The following is a 24228-nucleotide window of genomic DNA, read 5'->3' as shown; positions in this document are numbered from 1 at the left end:
GCTCAGGGAGACCTACGGGAACCTGGGGGTAGGACAGACAAGGCGAGAGAAAAGGAGATGGAAGGATGAGGAGCGACAGAGATGAGAGAGGGGAGAGAGGAGAAAAATAAAATAAAATAAAAATGTGTTCCGGTTCCTAGACATACTGCCGCTCGGCCCTCGACCAGCTGGGTGAACTCCCCCGTGGTGCCTGGCGGTGGCACTGGAAAGGCCCTCGGATGATGGCATGACATTTCTCCAGTTTTAGGCAACCGGCAGGAGTCCCCCATTCCCTGTTCCTCCCCACTTTTGGCGGATGGCAGCAGGCTCCAGCCCACTGGCTAATGGAGCCAACTCCTCCGCTCCCTCATGGACGGCAGCCACCCCTCCACATCGCGGGCGGCTGGCAGCGAGCTCGTCCATCTCCAGCAGCGAGCTCGTCCATCTCCAGCAACTCACTCCAGCCCACCGCCTCGAGCGTCCACGGCGCCAGACTGCTATGCCATGCTCGATGGGGATTCACCCCAGTGGCAAGGGATCTTCGTCAGTGCGTCCCTCCTTCCTCCCTGGTTTTGCACCAGTGTAACAATATACAAACTTCACAGTCACAGGAAGAAGGAGGCGGGAACCACTGGACATTCAAAATGAAATGACAAAATAACCACAAACAGCGTGAAAGCCCCTCGCGGATGACTGTCGTGCACAAATAAAAACCAAACACAAAATAAAGTCCAGGCCTGGTCCTCTCTCGTCCTTCACTGTTGTCATTCCTCTTTTGTATCCTTCCAATCTCTTCCGTGGGACGCGAGACCAGTGAGTGGAGAAGGTGTCGCTTTTTTTCCCAATCACTCCATTGGAGTCTCAGGCCAGCAATACCACGACTTAGGTGCCCTTGAACAAGGCACTGAACCCCCAACTGCTCCCCAGGAGCCCCAGGACAAATGCAGCTGCCCACTGCTCTTGGTGTGTGTTCACTGCACTTTGGATGGGTTAAATGCAGATCATGAATTCCTATGAAAGGGAACATCTCGCTTACGTATGTAACCACGGTTCCCTGAAGAGGGAAAGAGGTGCTGCGGTTCGGGCCATACTGTACCTTGAAAGCGTTTCCTTAGATCATGAAATCTGAGCAAAATAGCGCACGGCACGCAGGTATACTATGCTGACGCATGCGTAAGGCGGTGCCAAGCGCTATTTGGCCAATAAAATTGGCGGGATGGTACAGGGATCCAGATAGTCTTCACACCAAAGGGTGTTCTTATATGGTGATGTCACCGCAGCATCTTGTTCCCTAATCAGGAAACCTTGGTTACATACGTTACTGTAACAATATACAAACTTCACAGTCACGGGAAGGAGGAGGCAGGAACCGGCGGAAATTCAAAATGAAACTTTAATTACAAAATAACCACAAACAGCGTGACAGCCCCACACAAAATAAGAGGCCTGGTCCTCTCTCTTCCGTCACTGTCGTCGCTCCGGTTTTATATCCCTCCATCTCCTCTGTGGGACTCAAGACCGGTGAGTGGAGCAGGTGTCACTCATTTCCCAATCACTCCACCGGCCTCACTCTCTTCCCATGTTTCTCGGCCCCGCCCCACTCGTCTCATACCCTAATCGCCCCTCGCAGGCCAGGGGGTAACCACGAGACTGCGCTCCACCCACCCTCCCTACGGGGGGACCGCTCAGGGAGACCTACGGGAACCTGGGGGTAGGACAGACAAGGCGAGAGAAAAGGAGATGGAAGGATGAGGAGCGACAGAGACGAGAGAGGGGAGAGAGGAGAAAAATAAAATAAAATAAAAATGTGTTCCGGTTCCCAGACATACTGCCGCTCGGCCCTCGACCAGCTGGGTGAACTCCCCCGTGGTGCCTGGCGGTGGCACTGGAAAGGCCCTCGGATGATGGCATGACATTCCTCCAGTTTTAGGCAGCCGGCAGGAGCAAAGGCAACTCACTAAACTTTGGAACAAAGTCAAAGCATGTCCTGTGTAGATTAGGTAAAGTTGTATGCATCTTTTTAGTCTTCATACAGCTATATTGAAGCTGGGAGCTGATCTGGGGTCAGAGGTTGTGAATGATGAGCGCTGCAGTGCTGTATTAACATTGATCCGAAGTTAGTGCATTAGGCAATGATCTTTACATTCAATAATGTCATTTAGTTAAGTGAATAGGAAGCACTGCTTAAAAATCAATGTGAAGGAAATCCTCCTTTTAAGTATATTTTAATGCATTTTGTTTTAAATGAAAAGATGCTCTCTATGCACGGCATTGCTTGTTATAAAGACAAGATGAATTCAGATTCGATCCTGTTTCTTAATGCACATTCCTGGTCCTTCAACAGCACATATCATTCTGAAATAACAAATGTTTAACTTCTTTATCCTTCGTCAAAATGTCTTCCAAGACTGAAAGTACTCATCCTACATTTTTATTCTTGTCAAATACCCTGTTTCTTTCAGTAATGCATCATATTATGCAAGTAAAATGAATTGTGAGCCAAGTTTCATGTTTACTTTAATTCCAATGCCTTCATGCATCAGTCATCATGTCAGTGTCAATCTTTTCATCTTCTGCTCTTCATCCCATCATCATCATCCTCTTCCTCCGTCACTGGATTCCCACCAGTTCAGTGATGGGTGGTGCAAACACCATCAGCTCCTGATATTTGTGGAAGAACAGACGCAGACGGGAGACATAACCGTCCTCCAGATACGGCAACTTCTTCTCCTTCAGATACCGAGACACTATAGGCTTCACCTGAGACAATAAACACATGCATATTCATTATTACCATTCATTTACTAGTAGATATATTTATTTGCCATATTAACTTTATCAATTTGTTTATCATTTTAAATTAATTTTGTTTGAATAATGTTGCTTCATTAATTTATTCATTTTTGTGAATTGTACTGTTAATATTAATACTATGTTTATCCTGCATTTCAATTTAAATTATTTTAATATTTTAAATATTCTTTTTACATTAAAGTAATTTTTACTTATACATATTTATTACACAAATTATTACACATATTAGATTATTTTAATTAATCTAGATTAATATTAGTTCATTAATCTATTCCTTTTTGTTAATCATAATGCTACTTGATTTGTTAATGCTGCATGTTAATTTTATAGAAACAAATGCAATGATTTATTGTTTTAAATGATTATACTTTTTTTACTTTTTTATTCTGCATTTCAATCTAAATATTAAGTTATCAATAACGTGTAAATTAAACAAATTAACACACACACACACACACACACACACACACACACACACACATATATATATATTGGCATGTCCTTATCCATTAGTATTTTCTTTTTAATTAATCTTGTTTGACTAATGTTGAATTTAATTAAAATATTAATTCTATTTATACTTTATATGTTAAGGTTGCATTTTAAGTTAATTTAATAAATTATTTACAATTATTTTAAATATTCAATGATTTACATTATTTAAAAACTGAATATTGTATATGTAATATATTAATTATTTATATTATATAAATAAATATACATTTTATATACGATTATAATTACATCTTATAAATTATTAATTTAAATTACTTATTACGTGTTCCCTATGTCTTGCCTGGACTTTTATGTTGAAGTGTTTCCTGTGCTTTGTTTGTAGTCTGTTTGTTTATTGGTTCCTCTTGATTCTTGTCAGGTGTGTCTTGTTATCTCGTTAAGCTGTAAACATATATCCCTTGTGTTTCACTTGTCCTGCCTGCACATTGCATTATTCAATTAAAATGCAGCATAAACATTTAGAAAAATATCAATATTAAATATTAAATAATAAATTAATCAAAACAATTAAAATAAGTTAATTTACAAATGTAATAAAAATAAATAAAAAAATAGCTGATGTTTTTTTTATTTTTATACATATACTGCAGTTTGAGAAACACTTTGTTCCATGTGAATAGAAGCTGTGGCTGTCAGTATGAACGCTCACCTTCAGGCACATGTTGTCAGACAGGAATGGGAAGAGGTGATGCTCTACGTGGCAGCTGATGAGGGAATGGCCGAAGGTCCAGTCCAGCAGCGGGTTTCGGGGAAGGTTCAGGACTCCGTGTGTCATCTGGAGGATGCGTTTGGGCCGCTGAGTGGCAGAAAACATTGCCAGGCCGATGTGCTGCAAAAGGGGAGAAAAAGAAACCAAACATGTTCAGGGCTCAAAAGATACCACTGACACCAGAGGGGGCCCAAACGAGACAAAACTGATGTAAACACATGAGACAATAGCACATACAAGCATTTATCACAGACACATACTGTAACACACTGCGACTATGAACAGAGCAACACAGCATTCACTCCTAAACAAAGGTCTCACACATCGCTGTGGGTCTCAGAGCCGACGGCTGCCCTTTAAACCAGCGAAAATACCTCAGAGGATCAGCACAATACAAAAGTACATTCTCCCTTAGCTCTGCCTGGGAAAATCATGCGTGAATTGTTCTCTGCCGTTTTATGTTTTTCTTCAAACGAACCCTGTGAACCTCTGCGAGCAGCAGAGGAGAACAAAGCCGCATTGAGCAGGTCTCGCGGGAAACGATGGAGAGACACACACAGACAGGGATGGATTGATGCAGACTTCAGCTGAATGGCTTCGAACATTCACACTCAGAATGATTACTCTTATGAGCCTTCGAGAGACAACAGAATAATGTAGTTCTGAAGTGTTACTGTACGGCCAGAGAGGTTGTTAGTGGATTGTGTGGTGCTCTGTTAAAGCTCAGGACCAAAGCAACAATAGCAGTCCTTTAACTATCACCAATGTACCTTAACTTACCAGTTTTTATATTTTCTGTAGACAAGCAGTGTAAATATGAGCAACCATAGCATGCAAAACCAACTGTTTTTATATTTAGTGAAAAGTGGAATAGATCCTTTAATTTATATTTTCTGAGCATGCAAAAAACACTATAACAGTCAAAAAACGACTATATTTAAAATACTTAATATTTTCTGAACATGCAAAAAACTATATTTTTATATTTTCTGAAGATAGGCAGTGTAAATAATTTAATTTTTTACTTTCTGAGCATGCACAAATTACTATATTTTTATATTTTCTAAAGATAAGTAGTGTAAATGATATAATGTATATTTTCTGATCATGCAAAAACAAATAAATCATGCAAACAACTGTTTTATATTTTCTGATGATAAGTAGTGTAAATAATTACATTTATATTTTTAGAGCATGTAAAAACAACTACAGCATGTAAAAGAACAATATTTTTATATGTATATCAAGTGATATTCTCGATTTAATTTTCTGAGCACACAAAAACAAATACAGATTTCTTCTTATAAGTGGTATAAATTATATAATTTATATTTACTGAGAATGTCAAAACAGCCATAGAATGCTAAAGTTTTTATATAATTGGTGTAAATGATTTAATTTAATTTTCTGAGCATGCAAAAACAACTGAACATACAAAAACAGTTGTGCTAGTGTTGTGTGACACAATTGTCTAAAGCAATTGTAGAAACCATGCAATTCCAAAAAATAATCAAAATCAGGTGCACAACCAAAAAACATCTATCATAGTCATATATTAAAATGCATCTAGCATTTTTCTATGATGCATATCTCACCTGAAATATGTTGACGTGTATGTATGGCAGGGAGAACATGGCTCTGCACAGAAGCATGACCACCAGAGCAGAGCTGCACGAGAGTCCTGACACACACCTGAGCAGGTAATACTGAGAAAAAAAACCCAGACACACACACAGGACGGTGCGCACAATCTGGAACGGAGACTGACACTTCAGCTGACCTGAAACACATGAGAGAATATGTTTCACTGATGATGAAGCTGGTATCAGCGCATTCACACAAGGGTCAAATGTAAATTTATGTAAATGTACATCAGCTCAGAGCTAAATGTACTCGGTTGATGTGGTGTCCTAAGCAAAAAAGGGCCTCACCGATGGCAACGATGGGTGTGATGATGGGGACGGCCAGCGGCGCGATGAACAGGTAGACGGATCGAGGAAGGAAGGGGATTTTCCAGGTGCTGGAGTCTCCCAGACCGATCACATTAGTGTGAGCGTGATGCATCTTGACGTGAGCATGAACACCGGCCCGCGCTGAGAACGAGCCGCACACCTGAGAAACACCAGAGAGGAGCAGCAGTCATATGATGCATGCAGGGGTACAAAAGAGACCACATTTCATCAACATCTCCTCTCATTTAAGAGTTTTGGGATTTTGAAGCATTTAAAACAAGGAAAAGATGATGTAAAATAGAGAACTGTGAACTCATTCAACTGTAAGTACATAAGGGTCATTGATCATGTGACTCTTTGTACAGACCAATGTTCTTGCTTTCGCTGTAGCTCAAGCGGATCTTTAGAACACCTCAAATCATGATGGATTTTAATTTAATGTGATGACTGAATACATTTTTTATTTAAATATTCAATAATTTAATTAAAATACTAATTAAATTATGTTAAATATTTATATTATTAAATATTTTGATTTTAATATTTACATTAAATGATTTACTATATATATATATATATATATATATATATATAGTGACATATCTATCAATAAATATCCTTTGCACTTGAATATAATTAAAGTGGCATTAAAATAATTTAAAAATAATAAATATTGAACATTTTAAATAGTAAATAGCAAAACAGTAAAAAGTAAACAAATTAAAATATTTAATAATGTAAATGATTTAATGGAAAATTAAATATAGGTCAGATGTTCTTGCTTTTTGCAAGATGCTTTTTTCATTCATAGTTTCAGCACTGCTGTCGTTAAAGCATTAAAGATCATTTAAGATATACAAAGAAAATCCAATTAATTTGACTCAAACTGTTGTGCTAACATAATTTGCAATAAAAACTGCTTATACAATTATAAAGGTGAATAACTCTTTGGGGGCCAACTGTGTCTGTGTGTACAGACTGTTACCATAGAATGTGATCAACAATATGACTCTTGCATTCTTGAGAGATTGGAAACTGTAAATTAACCTCAATCCTCTTTATCCATGAAGTTAATTAATGAAGAATTTATCAGCTAAATTCTTTCCATTGCATTTTCATATTACAGAGAGCATGTGAAACACACTGTGCTTTAAACATCAGTACAAAAACTCCTGATGACCCAAAACACATGGAATTAAAGTAAAAATGGAAACTAAAATTAAATTAATGTAAAAATGGAAAGTACTGTGGCAGTATCAAGACTCAGAAATGGCAAAACCATGGTTCTTTTGGTGCTTTATCATTTAATAAGTATATTATTTTACTACTGTGTAACAATAGATTTCCCAATAGATTCGCAATGTTTAATGATTTCACATTGCCAGCAAATCTCACTTCGATGAAGAAGACAGCCCAGAAGTCAGTCCAGGCCGGAGACTCGCTGAGCGCGCCGTGACTGGACAGATGTGTCCCTTTAACAGTGATGACAGCGTGAGCGATGCCCATTATCAGCAGACCCAACAGGAAATACAGCGGCTGAGAAGAACCCAACAACAGGAACCCTGCAAACACAAGAACATCACTGTAACAGCGCAGAGGTGCGGAGCTCGACTCACGACTAAGATATGAGCACAAACATCTGCAGAGACATCTAGATGACATTTATGCTCCATAATCAAAGCTATGACACAAAATGCTTGCTTTATGTAACTATTAACAGGTTTAGAAATGAGTTGAGAAAACACTATAAACAATTTGAGGTAGAAATGATTTTACTTAGAAATTGCTAAATTTCACATTTAATTACAGATAAATATCAAGTAGCACATTGAATGAAACTGAAATTTTGATGTAGAAAGACTGAAGTAGTTTTTTCTTGTAAAGCATGCTCCAGTAGACTTTTACATTAAAGGGACGTTTATATGACAATGATGGTACTAAAAACAGAAAGGTTTTTCCTTTGCATTTTTAAAAAGTTTTTCATACAGTAAACAACGTTTGTCAAAACGACCCCTATTCACAGATGTGTTCAAATGAATGACAACACTGTGTTATGCATGCCAGGCCAGTTGATGGTGATGTCACTTTGTAAAAACAATACTAAGTGTTTTTAAAATTTACGTTTTCAGAGATTACATGGAGATGATAACGGTTGATAACAAAGTGCACGTTTTTAAAAGAAAATAAAAGTTTTGCATTCATTGAATATTTTTCACAGTGAATTTAGATACAGTGAATTTTGGCATCTGATAAATAAATAAAAGTCATTTTGAATTCATGTTTCAATTGGTGTCTTTGTAAAACTAAATGATGAATTTTGATGGGAATGTCTGGAGAATAATGCTTCCGAACAGGGAAAGTTTGATTGTGATTATCTGATTGTTTAGCTGTTTTATCAGCCCATGGTTATATTTAATGTAATGCGTTGAGTATATCATTATGTATTATTCGTGATGTCTGAAATAGTTTGGTGATACAGTAAACTACTTTCTCTCATGGAACACAATAAAAAGAAAGCTTAAACTTAAGTTACTAGTACTAAAAATCACATAATTATATAAAAATATATTAAAACAAAGTATCTGTAGTATATGCCTTTTTAAAATATATTGGTGTCATTTGTTTTGCTTTGTTTGCGCTGTTAAATATTTCTTTCATCCAAAGACTGGATAAAATGATACACAATTTCAAAAAGATGATGCAATGAATTTAATTATGCTATGTCCTGTTGTTTTTGACTAGTGTAATACAGCACGAAATTATCTTTTTTCGAATAATTTAGCAGTTTTGACCTCCATCACTGTTTCTCCCTGAAAGAGGAGTCAGTGGCGTGAGTGCTGCAGGAAACTGGATCTGCCCAATGGGATGGAAGCAATCAGATCGAACCGGTCCCCATGACAACCACCCCCATAGGAGCGCCTTGGTAATTTGGATATTAAAGGGATAGTTCACTCAGAAAATAAAATTCTGTCATCATTTACTCACTTGTTCCAAACCTATGTGAAGTTCTTTCTTCTATTGAATGTTTAAAAAAAAAAAAAAAAAAAAAGAGATATTATGAAGATTGTTGTAAACCAAACGTTTCTGATGGGGGCCAGCAACTGTCTGATCTTCATTCTTTTGTTTTCAGCAGAAGAAAGAAAGTGATTAAATTATGACATAATTTTCATTTTTTTGAATGAACTGTCCCTTTAACTGTAGCCGTGTCTGAAAGCTTAAAAAGCTTTACTATATAAAGAAGCTGATTTGTATGGATTGAAAGTCAAAGAACATTTGGCACAAAACTGAAGTTGTTTTTTTGTGTCAGTGTTAAAGCAAAGTTTCACCCAATAACCGGCAGACACACAGTCACACCCCTGGACTGCGTGACTTAAGTCAACAATTTGTTTTAAATGCACATTATCCAAAACTCTCCATTAGTGACATTGCACACCTTTACACACTCATACAGACTGTAGTACACACAAGTATGTGTTGGGATGAAAACACTCACAACTTAAAAATCAAAATGCAAATATTTTCTAGCTAAAGCAAGATACAAATTTGAATTGATTTGTTAATAGTAATTTCCTCACACACCATAAACTATTTCTAAAACGTTTATGTTGCCTACATCATTAATAAATAAATATATAAATAAAAAATATTATGCAAAACAGATTATTGGATTTTTCATTTATTTTATTTATTTATTTTTTTATAGAAAATACTACTTCAGTCTTTCTAATTAAATACTTTACAGTTATTTTCATTATTTATAAATTTCCGAATTAAAAGTATTATTTAAAAAATGTTTCACCCCATGAATGAAAAAAGGAAATGAAATTGGATTATATTTCAAAGCCTTTAAGCCTTGCCATACATATACATTCATTCTAATGCATACACACATACACACACACACACACACAGGTGTGTGTGTGTGTATGTGTGTATATATATATATATATATATATATATATATATATATATATATAGTTATTTAGAATTTTAATTCCATTTTTTGTATTGCATTTCAGTAATGAAAATTTAAAAAGATAATGTGGGTAATTTGAATGTAAAATGTAAACTACACAACAGACTCGAAATAGGAGTTATTTTGAGTATATTTATTTTGTTTCGAGATTCTCCCAAAGAGCCTGTGTCTAATCAGTCTTTTTGTGTCGATAATGAAACAGTGGTCAAAGTGAGTGTACCTGCCGGTAAACTGATGAAGGCTGCGGTGAGGATGCTGCAGTCTATTCCTCTCCTCTCCCACCAGCTGCTCTCTCTCACACTCTTCTGCACCAGGCGCGTGAGCTCCATCATCAGCGTCTCGCGCTCCGCGTCCGCGTGCGGCTTCCCCTGCGCTCCGTTCCCGTGTCCTTCATCATCCCGGGACGCTGGATCTCTCCACTCTTCACAAATGTTCTGCATGCTGGCACTAGAGTTCAGAGACGCATGGCGCCCGCTCGCACTCTCTGTCCGGTCCGGGAAACAAGAGTGAGGGACTTTAGTGCTGACTGCGCTAAAAACGCGCTCACTCTGTCTTTCTCGTTCCCACGGCGACGCCTTTGGCAGGAGTGTCCTCAATACTGCAAGAGCTCTGCGTCATCTCCTACAAGAACAACACACACACACACACACACACACACACACACACACACACACACACACACACACACACACACACACACACACACACACACACACACAGCTATAAATTAATTTTAAAACCAGAAAAAGTAATGGTTGCATCCAATTAAACAATTTTACGCAAAACTACTGTGCATAAATTGAACAAATGTATGTTCAAGTCAAATAATAATAATAATTTACACAGGAAATCTGCTATTTCTCTGTAAACAAATAAACAAAAACCTGTCAAATCACTCACACACACAAAACAATTTATGCAATAATAGTTTTATGAATGATTTATACAGAATTTTGTTCAGGATGGTTTAATTAACAATTGACCGATATTTGACTATTAATTTTACTTACACAGAAATTCAGCAAATGTTATGGTTTTAAGGAAAAATAAACACTGCAAATTTCATAAAGCCATTTGACAAAAGTTGCATTTCTGTGTATTATTTATATAAATGAAAGATGGCAACTGACAATTTTAAATCAAAGGACCGTGACGTCGCCCGGTATGGCGCAGCCGGGGCCCCACCCTGGAGCCAGGCCCGGGGTTGGGGCTCGTATGCGAGCGCCTGGTGGCCGGGCCTCCCCCCACGGGGTCCGGCCGGGCTCAGCCCGAAGGAGCGACGTGGGGCCGCCTTCCCGTGGGCTCACCACCTACAGGAGGGACCGTAAGGGGCCGGTGCTTAGACAATCGGGTGGCAGTCGAAGGCGGGGGCCTCGACAGCCCGATCCCTGGACACGGAAACTAGCTCTAGGGACGTGGAACGTCACCTCACTGGCGGGGAAGGAGCCCGAGATTGTGCGTGAGGTAGAGAGGTTCCGACTAGCGATAGTCGGACTCACCTCTACGCACAGCTTGGGCTCTGGTACCACACTCCTCGAGAGAGGATGGACTCTTCACCACTCTGGAGTTGCCCATGGTGAGAGGCGGCGGGCTGGTGTGGGTTTGCTTATAGCCCCCCAGCTCAGCTGCCATGTGTTGGAGTTTACCCCGGTGAACGAGAGGGTCGCTTCCCTGCGCCTTCGGGTCGGGGATAGGTCTCTCACTGTCGTTTGTGCCTACGGCCGAACGGCAATGCAGAGTACCCAGCCTTCTTGGAGTCTCTGGGAGGGGTGCTGGAAAGTGCTCCGACTGGGGACTCCGTCGTTTTACTGGGGGACTTCAACGCCCACGTGGGCAACGACAGTAACACCTGGAGGGGCGTGATTGGGAGGAACGGCCCCCCTGATCTGAACCCGAGCGGTGTTCAGTTATTGGACTTCTGTGCTAGTTACAGCTTGTCCATAACGAACACCATGTTCAAGCATAAGGGTGTCCATCAGTACACGTGGCACCAGGACACCCTAGGCCGTAGGTCGATGATCGACTTTGTGGTCGTTTCATCCGACCTCCGGCCGTATGTCTTGGACACTCGGGTGAAGAGAGGGGCGGAGCTGTCAACCGATCACCACCTGGTGGTGAGTTGGATCCGATGGCGGGGGAGGAAGCTGGACAGACTCGGCAGACCCAAACGTACTGTGAGGGTCTGCTGGGAACGTTTGGCCGAGTCTCCTGTCAGAGAGATCTTCAACTCCCACCTCCGGCAGAGCTTCGACCGGATCCCGAGGGAGGCTGGAGATATTGAGTCCGAGTGGACCATGTTCTCCACTTCCATTGTCGAAGCGGCCGCTCGGAGCTGTGGCCGTAAGGTTTGTGGTGCCTGTCGAGGCGGCAATCCCCGAACCCGGTGGTGGACACCGGAAGTAAGGGATGCCGTCAAGCTGAAGAAGGAGTCCTATCGGGCCTGGTTGGCTTGTGGGACTCCAGAGGCAGCTGACAGGTACCGGCAGGCCAAGCGGACTACAGCCCGGGTGGTTGTGGAGGCAAAAACTCGGGCCTGGGAGGAGTTCGGTGAGGCCATGGAGAAGGACTATCGGTCAGCCTCGAAGAGATTCTGGCAAACCGTCCGGCGCCTCAGGAGAGGGAAGCAGTGCCCTACCAACGCTGTTTACAGTAGAGGTGGGGAGCTGTTGACCTCAACTGGGGATGTCGTTGGACGGTGGAAGGAATACTTCGAGGATCTCCTCAATCCCGCTGTCACGTCTTCCATTGAGGAAGCAGAGGCTGAGGGCTCAGATGTGGACTCGTCCATAACCCAAGCTGAAGTCACCGAGGTAGTCAAGAAACTCCTCGGTGGCAAGGCACCGGGGGTGGATGAGATCCGCCCTGAGTACCTCAAGTCTCTGGATGTTGTGGGGCTGTCTTGGCTGACACGCCTCTGCAGCATCGCGTGGCAGTCGGGGACGGTGCCTCTGGGATGGCAGACCGGGGTGGTGGTCCCTCTTTTTAAGAAGGGGGACCGGAGGGTGTGTTCCAACTACAGGGGGATCACACTTCTCAGCCTCCCTGGGAAAGTCTATGCCAGGGTACTGGAGAGGAGAATCCGGCCGATAGTAGAACCTCGGATTCAGGAGGAACAGTGTGGTTTTCGTCCAGGCCGTGGAACACTGGACCAGCTCTATACCCTCTACAGGGTGCTGGAGGGTTCATGGGAGTATGCCCAACCAGTCCACATGTGCTTTGTGGATTTGGAGAAGGCATTCGACTGTGTCCCTCGCGGCGGCCTGTGGAGGGTTCTCCGGGAGTATGGGGTCCGGGGCCCTTTGCTAAGGGCTATCCGGTCCCTGTACGAACGGAGCAGGAGCTTGGTTCGTATTGCCAGCTGTAAGTCAGACTTGTTCCCGGTGCGTGTTGGACTCCGGCAGGGCTGCCCTTTGTCGCCGGTTCTGTTCATGATTTTTATGGACAGAATTTCTAGGCGCAGCCAGGGGCCGGAGGGGGTCAGGTTTGGTGACAACACGATTTCGTCTCTGCTCTTTGTGGATGATGTTGTCGTGTTGGCCTCATCAGGCCAGGACCTTCAGCATGCACTGGGACGGTTTGCAGCCGAGTGTGAAGCGGCTGGGATGAGAATCAGCACCTCCAAATCCGAGGCCATGGTCCTCAGTCAGAAAAGGGTGGCTTGCCCACTTCAGGTTGGTGGAGAGTTCCTGCCTCAAGTGGAGGAGTTTAAGTATCTTGGGGTCTTGTTCACGAGTGAGGGAAGGATGGAACGGGAGATTGACAGACGGATCGGTGCAGCTTCTGCAGTAATGCGGTCGATGTACCGGTCTGTCGTGGTGAAGAAAGAGCTGAGCCGCAAGGCGAAGCTCTCGATTTACCGGTCAATCTACGTTCCTACTCTCACCTATGGTCATGAGCTTTGGGTCATGACCGAAAGGACAAGATCCCGGATACAGGCGGCCGAAATGTGCTTTCTCCGCAGGGTGGCTGGGCGATCCCTTAGAGATAGGGTGAGAAGCTCAGTCACCCGGGAGGAGCTCAGAGTAGAGCCGCTGCTCCTCCACATCGAGAGGGGTCAGCTGAGGTGGCTCGGGCATCTGTTCCGGATGCCTCCTGGACGCCTTCCCGGGAAGGTGTTCCGGGCACATCCCACTGGGAGGAGACCCCGGGGGAGACCTAGGACACGCTGGAGAGACTATGTCTCCCGGCTGGCCTGGGAACGCCTCGGTGTCCCCCCAGAAGAGCTGGAGGAAGTGTCTAGGGAGAGGGAAGTCTGGGGTTTTCTGCTTAGACTGCTGCCCCCGCGACCCGGCCTCGGATAAGCGGTAGAAGATGGATGGATGGAACTGACAAATGGAAATTATCTGAAACAATCAATCAAATCACAAAATCATGCAACAATGTACTGTATGTAAAAACTATTTACACAAAAAAAAATCTCATCTTTCTTGCTCCTACAAAGATGCCCTTGGTCCACAGTGCAGCTAGGGCCCATGTGGTGTCTTGAATTGCAAGAACAACACATTAAAATCCCTCTCTCTCTCTCTCTCTCTCTCTCTCACACACACACACTCCCCCTCTCTCTTTCTCCTAGTACAGCTAGAATACATTTACTTTCTCTCTCATCTGCTGACTCACACGTGTATTCAGCAAACCTTGTTCTCCTTCCATTCTCTCCCTCTTTTAATCTACTTGGCAGAAGACAATAGAAACATTGAAGCAAAAGAATGGAGTGTCAGAGAAAAAAAAAGGACTGAGCAATTCTATACAGCACACAGGCTATTTAACATAACAATAAACTTCAAATAACTCAAACACAGGTCAGTAATAATGACTAGTTTATTAAATTGACATTTTAAACCAGCTACCCACAATTTGTCACTGAAAACAATGGCATTTGGCTACCCTGAAAACATATGAGTCTTGGGTCATATTTAACCCTCAAATACAAAGAAAATATATATATTTTTAAATGTAATATTTTTTTTTCTTTGGATTTTAGGGTAAGATATGAGCTGACATCAAGGTCAAGGACAATCGTAAAATATAAAGACAATATTTACAGCATCATGTAAGACTACAAAAGAGAAAGAGCACAGAATGGAAAACAAAACACTGTGCTTCAAGAAGCATAATACAAAACAGAAGTAATACAGAAGAACAAATTTCTCATAAATAATTAAGTCGTTTTAAGAATGATTTACACAGAAATGTTTGTATTTAAAATATTTCTCTACAATTTACATAAATGTTTTACACTTTCTTCATAGAAAATATCTTAAAATTCTATGCTTGACAATGACTTAAAAAACCATTTACATTGACATTTTTGAATACTGTAAATGAGTATAAATGAACTATGACACAGGAGCAAATAAAGCATTAAACTTGTATTCAGACAGATGTATAATGTCATGTATTCAGTACATGTAAGAAAGGCTAGCCGTGCGTAGCTGAATTGTGTGGAGATGGAGTGTGATGGATAGACAGATAAAGTAACAAGAGTTATATCAGCTTTCAGCAGGTCAGCCTCTACACCCATAAATGAACAGACAGCAGAGGAACACGGCACCCAGAACAAACATCTCACCCACTGAGCAAGAGGCTTCGACACACACACACACACACACACACACACACACACACACACACACACACACACACACACACACACTCCTAGCACCTCTTGGCTGGAGCCAGTCAACATACAATCATCAGAATTCAAAAGATGAAAACTGTAAATTGCCTACTTTTTACATGAGTGAAATGTCTTTTGGCTGGACATTGATGTCCAAAGCTCCATATTTACAACTATGAACAAGACTGAATAATTTTTAAATGCAAAATGAATAAAAAAACAATGTTAATCTTCAATAATGTGGTACACTAAAGCTCTGATTATATAGATTTTTTCTGTCAGATTCAAGCTGAGATGCCATGTGACAAGGCTTTGTTTCTTGGTCTGAATGTTTAGGGTTGAAAATTGCTGTGAAGATGAACATTTTACCACAAATTACTCTAATTACCTTTATCCAAAAAATACAGTATCAGCATGCAAGGCAAAAAAAATAAGAGTGCATTAGGAACCACAATGTATTTGATGAACCTCAAGATAGTACCGTAAATAGCAGGTCAAATTAAAAGTTTGTGTGAATTTAACCTCCAAACTGCAAGGGCATTCATAACTGAAAACATTAGCATGCAGAATTCATTTTGCAAGCAGAACCTCTTTGTTCACTGTTTTGCTGGCTGGAAAGGGATGTGTTCCATTGAAGAGCTGTAGTTTCACTGTTTTCACAGGCACAGACACCCACAATGGCTTTGTTCAAAATGTAGGTATAGACAGAATAAGAAAAAATGTGAATTGCACTGTGCAACCTGTTTTACTTCCACAGTGTCATGCATTTCAAAGTGAAACAACATTTATTTAGGAAAACAAGTTTAGTGGGACTTGATTTTATCAATCTGCTATTAACTGGACTGGTTTAAAAGTGAAATTCCAAAATGAAGTTAAAATGAATGAGAGTTTAATAAAACAATGTGCAAGTAACTATTTGTCAGTTATTGAACAGCCTGCACAGCTGTCAGCAGAAAAGCAAAGTCCTTTCACAGGAAGAGCAAATTACTTTTACCATAAAATAAAAAAAATATATAAAAAACACAAAAGCCAAATAATATTTTTTTTGGAATAACAAGAACATATGCCTGTATAATGTCGCTAAAATTTTGATAATGTAAACGTACCTTAAGACTGGGGATGAACATTTAGTAAACAATAAAATTAAGGTTTTGGCCAAATTCCCAGGCAGCATTGCATGTATGCTTTACAGAGAAACAATCTTAGAATGTAACAAGCTCAGAGAAAAAATACATCCAGGTGACAGAAATACTGGAAGACTTGTCCAATACATGGGGGAAATGGATAAGTATCCCATGGACTCTGCATGAAGTACTATCTGTGTGGCATTGTTGAGTTACTGCCTATGTAAACACAAGGATACAGTTAATCTAGTATATTGTCTTAAAACAGCCGCTTATGCAGGCAGCAAGAAAGTACACTAGGTTTTGGAACTGTCAATAACAGACATACACATACTCTACAACATTGTGTCCTTCATGCCATCAGCATCGTCCAGAGCCTTGTTGTGCCTACTGCATGCATCAATTAGTTTTTTGCGAGGTCCGAGTGGGATATGGATGCTAATGAGGTCTTGCTCAGAACACAACAGCAACGCCTCCAGGTCCATCTGCTCTCTATGGAGAATTGAAAGGAAGTCACTCAGTCCCTGAGATGCCAGGAATACTTCTAAAGGACCCGACGATGACTGAAGCTCGTCATCCTCCTCCTCCAAACCCAGGTCTCCTTCCTCCCATGGCAAATCCTACAGGATGCCGCCACATGAGAAAAATTAACAATTCTCATAAAGCCCCTCTTCCAGAGCTAGATGCAGTGTCTTCTCATAAACTGGTTAGATCAACAGATTCACACTGATTCAGATTGGCACATTTACATTAATTCAGATCAACAGATTTCTATAACTTACTGTACACTAAATGGCCAAAAGTATCTGGACACTCTGGACTCTATATTTATTACTAAAAAGTGCATGAAGTCAAGCATGAAGTCATGCAATTTTCACGGACAACCATTTGTACTAAAATAGAACCTTTTTTTGTTCCAGTATGATGTCCCTGTGCCCAAAGGTCAATAAAGAAATTATTTATTGGTGTGGAAGAACTTGAATGGCCTTCACAATTCCCCTGTCGTAAACCCCACTGAACACATTGGGAATTAATTGGAAACACAGACTGTAACCCTGACCGCATGGTCCAGTGCCAGACCACATCTAATTGGGAGCAATTTCCTGCAGTCATGTTCCAAAATCTAGTGGAAAACCTTCCCAGAAGATTGGAAGCTTGGACCAACTCCCTATTAATACCCTTGGTACTGAAATTAAATGATTATTTGGGTGTCCACGTTTGGCCATTTAGTGTAGGCATGGGCAACTACACTCCAGGAGAGCCATTGTCCTGCAGAGTTCAACTCTATCCCTAATCAAACACACCTGCCTATACATTTCTAGAAAACCTGAAACCTCTTTGCTTAGATTGGGGATGGAGGTAAACACTGCAGGACAGTGATTCTCCAGGACAGGAGTTGCCCATCCTTGTTCTGCTTTAAGTTCAAGAAAGCCAATAGTAAGAGTCTAGTTCAGGGGTAGCCAACTCACTCCTGGAGGGCCATCCTGGAGAATGTGGCCCCAACCTGAATCTATAAACTGAAGACCTTGGGAATTTAGCCCTCCAGGAGCATTAACTTAAAACTAATCAGATGAAGCTAGCACCTAATGATTCAGAAAGGAAATCGATAGGGGTTGATAGGAACAAGTGGAATCCGTATGGTATCTGCTGATTTTTGTTTGTACCTGCAAGTTCTTCTCTTGAAGACTCAATGAGCTGCCTAAGCTGACTTCATCATGACTGGGTGATCGCAGCGGCAATCTCCCCCGTAAGCGGACATTCGGGGCTCGTCCCACTGGTTCACTCCCCACCACACTGCCCTCATTCCGTCCCATTTGGAACAACCCATCCGTTGCATAATTCCGACGGAATACCATGGTACCGAGTCCTGGGCGGTTGAACAAAGAGTCCCGACCAGAGTCTGTACTTATTTCAGAGTATGCAGCATCATACAGACCTGGATCACTGAGAGCCCGGGAAACAGTGTCTACCTCATCATCATCATCATCTGGCCTGATGTCCTGTTTACCAGAAAACATGTTACGGATGTTGAGCCGAGGGCTGGACTGCTGGCGTCGGTCGACGTACGTTTCCTGCTTCAAGAACATGACGTCATTGCCCAACTGAAGACCAGAGAGCGAGCGAACACTCTTTCGCCCATCTTCAGATATCTTGAACATTCCATCACCTTGCTTCTTCTTCTCAAGTCGCCGCTGAATCTTGGTCCGGCCTCTTGTTGTGGACTGAAGAGTTGCCTGTAAAGAGAAGTTTATCATTGTCATACTTCAAACAAATAGGGTTTCACACACATCTAGAAACCCTATTTGAAGACTGACTACTGTTAGTGTACTAGCTACTCTTATGCTACTCTAACAAGGAAGCACGTTTTAATTTAGCAAATGCTTTATTTAAAGTAATAAAGCAACATCCCAGCACCCTGGGGCTTTGCACAAGGGCATAATGGTGATAAGTCATGTGGGGACTGAACCAGCAACTACTGCAGTCCACTGCCAAGTGTTTAACAGAGTTAATGTATTTTAGACAGCCCTTTCTAAATTAAAGGTTTGCATAGTTTATCTACATCCTTTACTAATGAGCATAAAGTCAAGGCATGCAATCACCATAGACATTTTTACTGAAAAAAAGCTCTTTGCCAGTCCACCATGATGATGCCCCTTTGCACAATGGTCAATAAAGACATTCACCGGTTTTTGAACAGAGCTTTTTATCTTGCTTGTCTGATTTACTGACTTAATGGTTAAGTCCATGAAGCAAAGGTTTTATGTTGAGTGTTACCAGTTCTATGCCCTTTAGTACCCATGTGATGCTCAGGCACAGTACCTGTGAGTATGTCATGTTGGAGTCGAGAGTGTTGAACTGAGGGATCCTTCTGCTCAGGGTGCTGCTGAAACTGCTGTAACTCATTGTATCTGACGTGTCCATTGCAGCATTCTCTCTCAAGAAATGCTTCTCCATGCGTTCGTGATGCCTACGCTGAAGCTTTTCACAGTTCTTAATGCGTTTCTCTGCATTACGGAAGGCACGATCCTTTAATTTGCTCACCACTTTGGGGTTGATGGTGATCTGTTTGGCGGCGATAGTGTCCAGATATCGCACACAGTCCATGTGGCTCCTAGAGGCCGCCATGTCCAGTGGCGTGTGGTAGTCATTGTCCAAGCACCACACATTGGCACCAAATGACACCAAAAAGGACAGACAGTTGAGATGGCCATTAGCTGCTGCCAGGTGAAGAGGAGTGTTTCCCCAAATATCACATTTATCTGGATCTCCTCTGTGGAACAAAAACAACAACAGCGGATCAGTTACATCTAATTTACATTGTTACATGGTCAAAATTAGTGGTCGATGGACAAGTGTTTGTCAGTGACTGATACCAGTAATGATATTAAGGGAGCAGGGTGGCTGATGGCCAATATATAATACAAATTAATTATGGAAAAGTAGATGTTGCCAACATATTTATGCAAAACGCTTTTTTGGCCAATGCCGATGTGTTCAAAATGGCTGAAAAATGGGCCTTGCCAATACACTGATCAATAACTAGTGAAAATATAGGGTGTGTGAATCCATGTATGTGCCCATGTGCATGTCAGTGCATGCATTCATGTTCTGTTGTGTGGCAAGGTGTTGATCTGAATACGTAACATGATGCTTTGGAGCTCTACTTACCCACTGTACCACACATTATGCAAACTGCTATTGTGGCTTACCTCTCGATGTCATTAAAAACTGTGCACCATGTAATGCATTCATCATCTTCAATGAAAGAGACCTGTAGTATTCATTACCAACCATACTGTTACAGTCAAAATTCATTTAATTTGTGTTTAATTAATGAGGCACTATGTTGACAATTCAGCACAAGTGCAAAACCCCATTTACTGTAATTTATAGTGCAGCATATTAACCAGTCATAATGGTGTCAAGATTATGTATGTTTGCTATGGCCCATCAACAAACCGAAGTGCAACAGACCTTAATTAAGACAAATGCATTGAAAAGATGCTGTATATATACTCTGCATTTTTAATACACTTTCGGCTCTCAATAAGGTCCTCTTTTAGTCTCAAATTCTAATATCTACAAAGGTATACATGGCAACCATCCTTTTCAGAGACCAGCGGAAGCTACCAAAATACAAAAATTATGGTTAAAATACTACAGAGAGCAAAAACGTGAAATCCTGAGGTGTTTAATGGTGCTGACAATCAAGTTAACAAAATGCCAACAGCCAAGGAAACAGGCAGGCGGAAGAGGAATAGCCCTAATTCATTATGTTGACCTTTAACTGTGAACATTACCATCTTTCTCTCTGTCTGGCCATGTGTAAAATTCCTTTCCATGAGTGCGAATGCAGCCCTGGACTCTCTTTAAAGACTCTCAGCAGTAAAAATTTTTGCTCATTAGAAATGTAGCACAACAGTTAGTGTCTGTACTCTAGACATAGTGGAGCCGTGATGCTCAAAAGGGTGATGCGAAGTCTGTTTGTCACTCCCATTATAGATTGTTCCTAGTAGTGGTAAAGCAAAATAATTATGCTCTCAGCTACCAAGAATAGTGTATTACTCAACTCTTTAAAAAAAACATACACACACACACACACATATATATTAGGGATGGGACGATAACCGGTTTTATTGATAACCGTGATAAAATGTGCTGAAGGTTAGTAATATCGTTTAAAAATGAATTATCATTAAAACCGTGTTTGATTATCGCGGTTTTAATAACTCACTATTAAATCATGTCCAGCCAGCAACAGTCTGACGCAAGCGCAGCGCACAATGTTTTTTTTGTTTTTTTTCGAGAAGGAATGGCGAAAGTCAGTGACTTTTCTATGCTTTTCTATGCTTCTACACTTTTCATTGTAAGGAAGGAAATGCCACAGAATTTAATCTTTCTTTAAATTAAGTGCATAGAGTTGCTTGTTTTATTAGTTGTTTGTTGATTATTAAATATAAAACTTGCTGAAATGTTTTCAGTGTGAGCATCAACTATTTTTGAACACTTTCATCTCGTTTCAACAAAACCGTGATAATATTGATAATCGTGATAATTTTAGTCACTATAATCGTGATATTAAATTTTCATACCGTCCCATCCCTAAATATATATACACATATACATATATATATATAGCGCTACGGAATAACTTAACTTGGCGTTACATACCTCTCATCTCCAAATACCGGACTCCATTAATAACCTAAAGCCCATGTTTCATAATCCATAATTCAAAACCAACCCCTGATGGATAAAATCAAGTTACTGCCATACATTTGTCTTGCTGAATATTTAGTTTTACTCAGAAATAGGATGGAAATAAGCAAAATGTGTTAAGTTAAACATGATTTAAAAATACAAATCCATTCCGTGAGTGATTTGGACAATATATGGAAAGGCAAAAACATTCAGTCAATTCTATGACATCCAAATAAAAGCTATAAAAACTATAAAAATCAAAGTGATCCTCTCTCCTAAACACAAACTTTGTGAATCATGAACTCTAAATGTTGGCTGAGTTATGACTCAAATTGCAGTCGCCTCTCTTTGTGAACATGTTTCAGTAACAGATCTGGTTCAGTCAGAGATCTGGAGGGACTGATGCAGAACACTAATTAGAGAACAGTGAAGGTGTTCACAGAGCAGAACATTTAGCTTCCATTATTAACCTGCTCAGGAGATAAGAGGCAGGTTATTTAGATCTAATTACCAAATTACTTGATAAACAATACAACACTTGTGCTCTCTCCTAAAGCCAGTTCTAAAAAAGAATAGAAAACGGAGACATTATTCACGTTCCCTCATGATTCAAACACATATGATGATATTTTCAATAGAGCACAAAAGTATAGAATTTTGATGCAGTTTTTTCATATGTAAAATAAAATTAACAGCAAATAATCTTGGAGCAACATGAGAGTGATAAACAAAATGACAAAGTTCAGCTAGATTGAGCTGAATGCTTTAGATATCCATGACATAGCAGATTATTACAGCACACCTTCATCTGTAACTCCTCTATATGCAGTTTTTTATATTATTATTTAATATAAGCCTAATACTTTTAAGCAGTAATAACAGTTGCAACAGAAAGGCATCACTCAAGATAAAATTGCACTGTTCTCCTGGGTGACCTTTATTTTAATTAGGCTAGCCCAATACAGTAAATATGCAAATAAAAAAATCCAGATATCCATCAGTGAGAGCGGCTGGGTGGAGGGCTAAATTATCTCAATGCAGATGTGATCTGATACAGGAAAACACAGAACTGCCATCATGTTAATGAAACTGTATATGCCAAAACATAACCAGACCTGAGAAGCGTTGTACATCACATTAACTATTTAAAAAATGTTTAAACTTGAAATTATATGTTTCAAGTAGAACCAAATAATCATTTAAATGCATTAAAAATTAATAAATAAAAGCAATGCTCATATGTTAAGATTTTCAGATTGTACATTGCCAGCAAAATATATAATGTATTTCTATAAATGTGTTTTTGGTGGTGTCTTGGTTCTTGTTACTATACTATGTATTTCTTAAAAGAACATTTCTTTTAAGAAGAACTTCAATAACAACCGCCTTCTAGCATTTGACTTAATAAATAAATAATATTATTATGTAATTTGGTGTCTGGAGATTTATTTTTTTAAGTACTGTTTTAAAGAATAGGAACATTAATAATTATTTAAAAAAATATATAAATATATTCTACATAAATAATTGACGCATCACTCACCCTCGCGCCACCAGCAGTCTGAGCGCGTCCAGGTTGCCGTGGTGCGCGGCCCAGAGCGTCGGCGTCATCCCATCCTCATCCGGCGCGTTCAGATCTCTGCGCGTCGCCTCTTTCAGCAGGTGCAGGTGACCGTCTCGAGCCGCCCGGTGGTATTTGTCGTTCATGACGGCGGCTGTAACCCCAAACCCGGCTCACGGACGGTCATTTGGCGTGCGTTGCAAGGGCAAGATTTCACGTGCGCTTCTAGCGTCTCCACTCGAGGAACTGCTGGCACGCTCGAGCGGTTGCTATGGGAGGAGTCCTGGAACGACCACGCCCACTTCCGATCAGCGCACACCTGACAGATGAGAACTCGGTGACACATCCAGGTGAAATCACTCTCTAGTATATCACAAGAATGATAAATATTAATGCACGATATAATCCAATAATTTGGGCGAATGCCCGTTATATTTAAATGAAAACAAAAAGATCCAGTTGTATATAAAGGAGACTTCAAGTATATATGCATTTGTATAAATATCATCTATTTTATATATTAATTCAGCCTGTAAAATTGTACTACTCTCCGTTGAGGCATCATACATAGGCTACTCCCTGCAGCTGAGAAAATGAACACACAATACAAACACTAAACTAATCCAATCCAAACAGAGGCAAACCCTGCTGTGACCTCAGTACAACCTCACTCTAGCAGATCTGATCAAACAAATCCAAGATGTGCTCTCGTTGTTGACCACAGCATTATCAGAGGAAGTCGTTGAACTCTGTTCAAGGTCTATTAAAAGTGCATGCT

General features: G+C 40.7%; 2 protein-coding genes across 2 annotated transcripts; both read right to left on the bottom strand.

Moving 5' to 3' along the window:
- Positions 1 to 2478: 2478 nt before the first annotated feature.
- On the bottom strand, positions 2479 to 10532 carry LOC132121720 (fatty acid desaturase 6-like). Its single transcript, XM_059531443.1, has 6 exons — positions 10167 to 10532; positions 7366 to 7532; positions 5950 to 6130; positions 5614 to 5798; positions 3959 to 4138; positions 2479 to 2739 (listed from the first exon to the last, which is right to left on the bottom strand). The coding sequence occupies exons 1-6, from the start codon at positions 10384 to 10386 to the stop codon at positions 2590 to 2592; spliced, it is 1083 nt and encodes a 360-aa protein (XP_059387426.1). The 5' UTR covers positions 10387 to 10532; the 3' UTR covers positions 2479 to 2589.
- A 6169-nt stretch (positions 10533 to 16701) lies between these two features.
- ush1gb (Usher syndrome 1Gb (autosomal recessive)) lies at positions 16702 to 23713 on the bottom strand. Its single transcript, XM_059530289.1, has 4 exons — positions 23433 to 23713; positions 19508 to 19958; positions 18352 to 18921; positions 16702 to 17307 (listed from the first exon to the last, which is right to left on the bottom strand). The coding sequence occupies exons 1-4, from the start codon at positions 23594 to 23596 to the stop codon at positions 17023 to 17025; spliced, it is 1470 nt and encodes a 489-aa protein (XP_059386272.1). The 5' UTR covers positions 23597 to 23713; the 3' UTR covers positions 16702 to 17022.
- Positions 23714 to 24228: the final 515 nt, after the last annotated feature.

This window comes from Carassius carassius, chromosome 39 (genome assembly GCF_963082965.1).
Source record: "Carassius carassius chromosome 39, fCarCar2.1, whole genome shotgun sequence".
NCBI lineage: Eukaryota > Metazoa > Chordata > Actinopteri > Cypriniformes > Cyprinidae > Carassius > Carassius carassius.
Note: the sequence above shows the minus strand (reverse complement) of the source record. Positions and strands in the feature narration are given on the sequence as shown.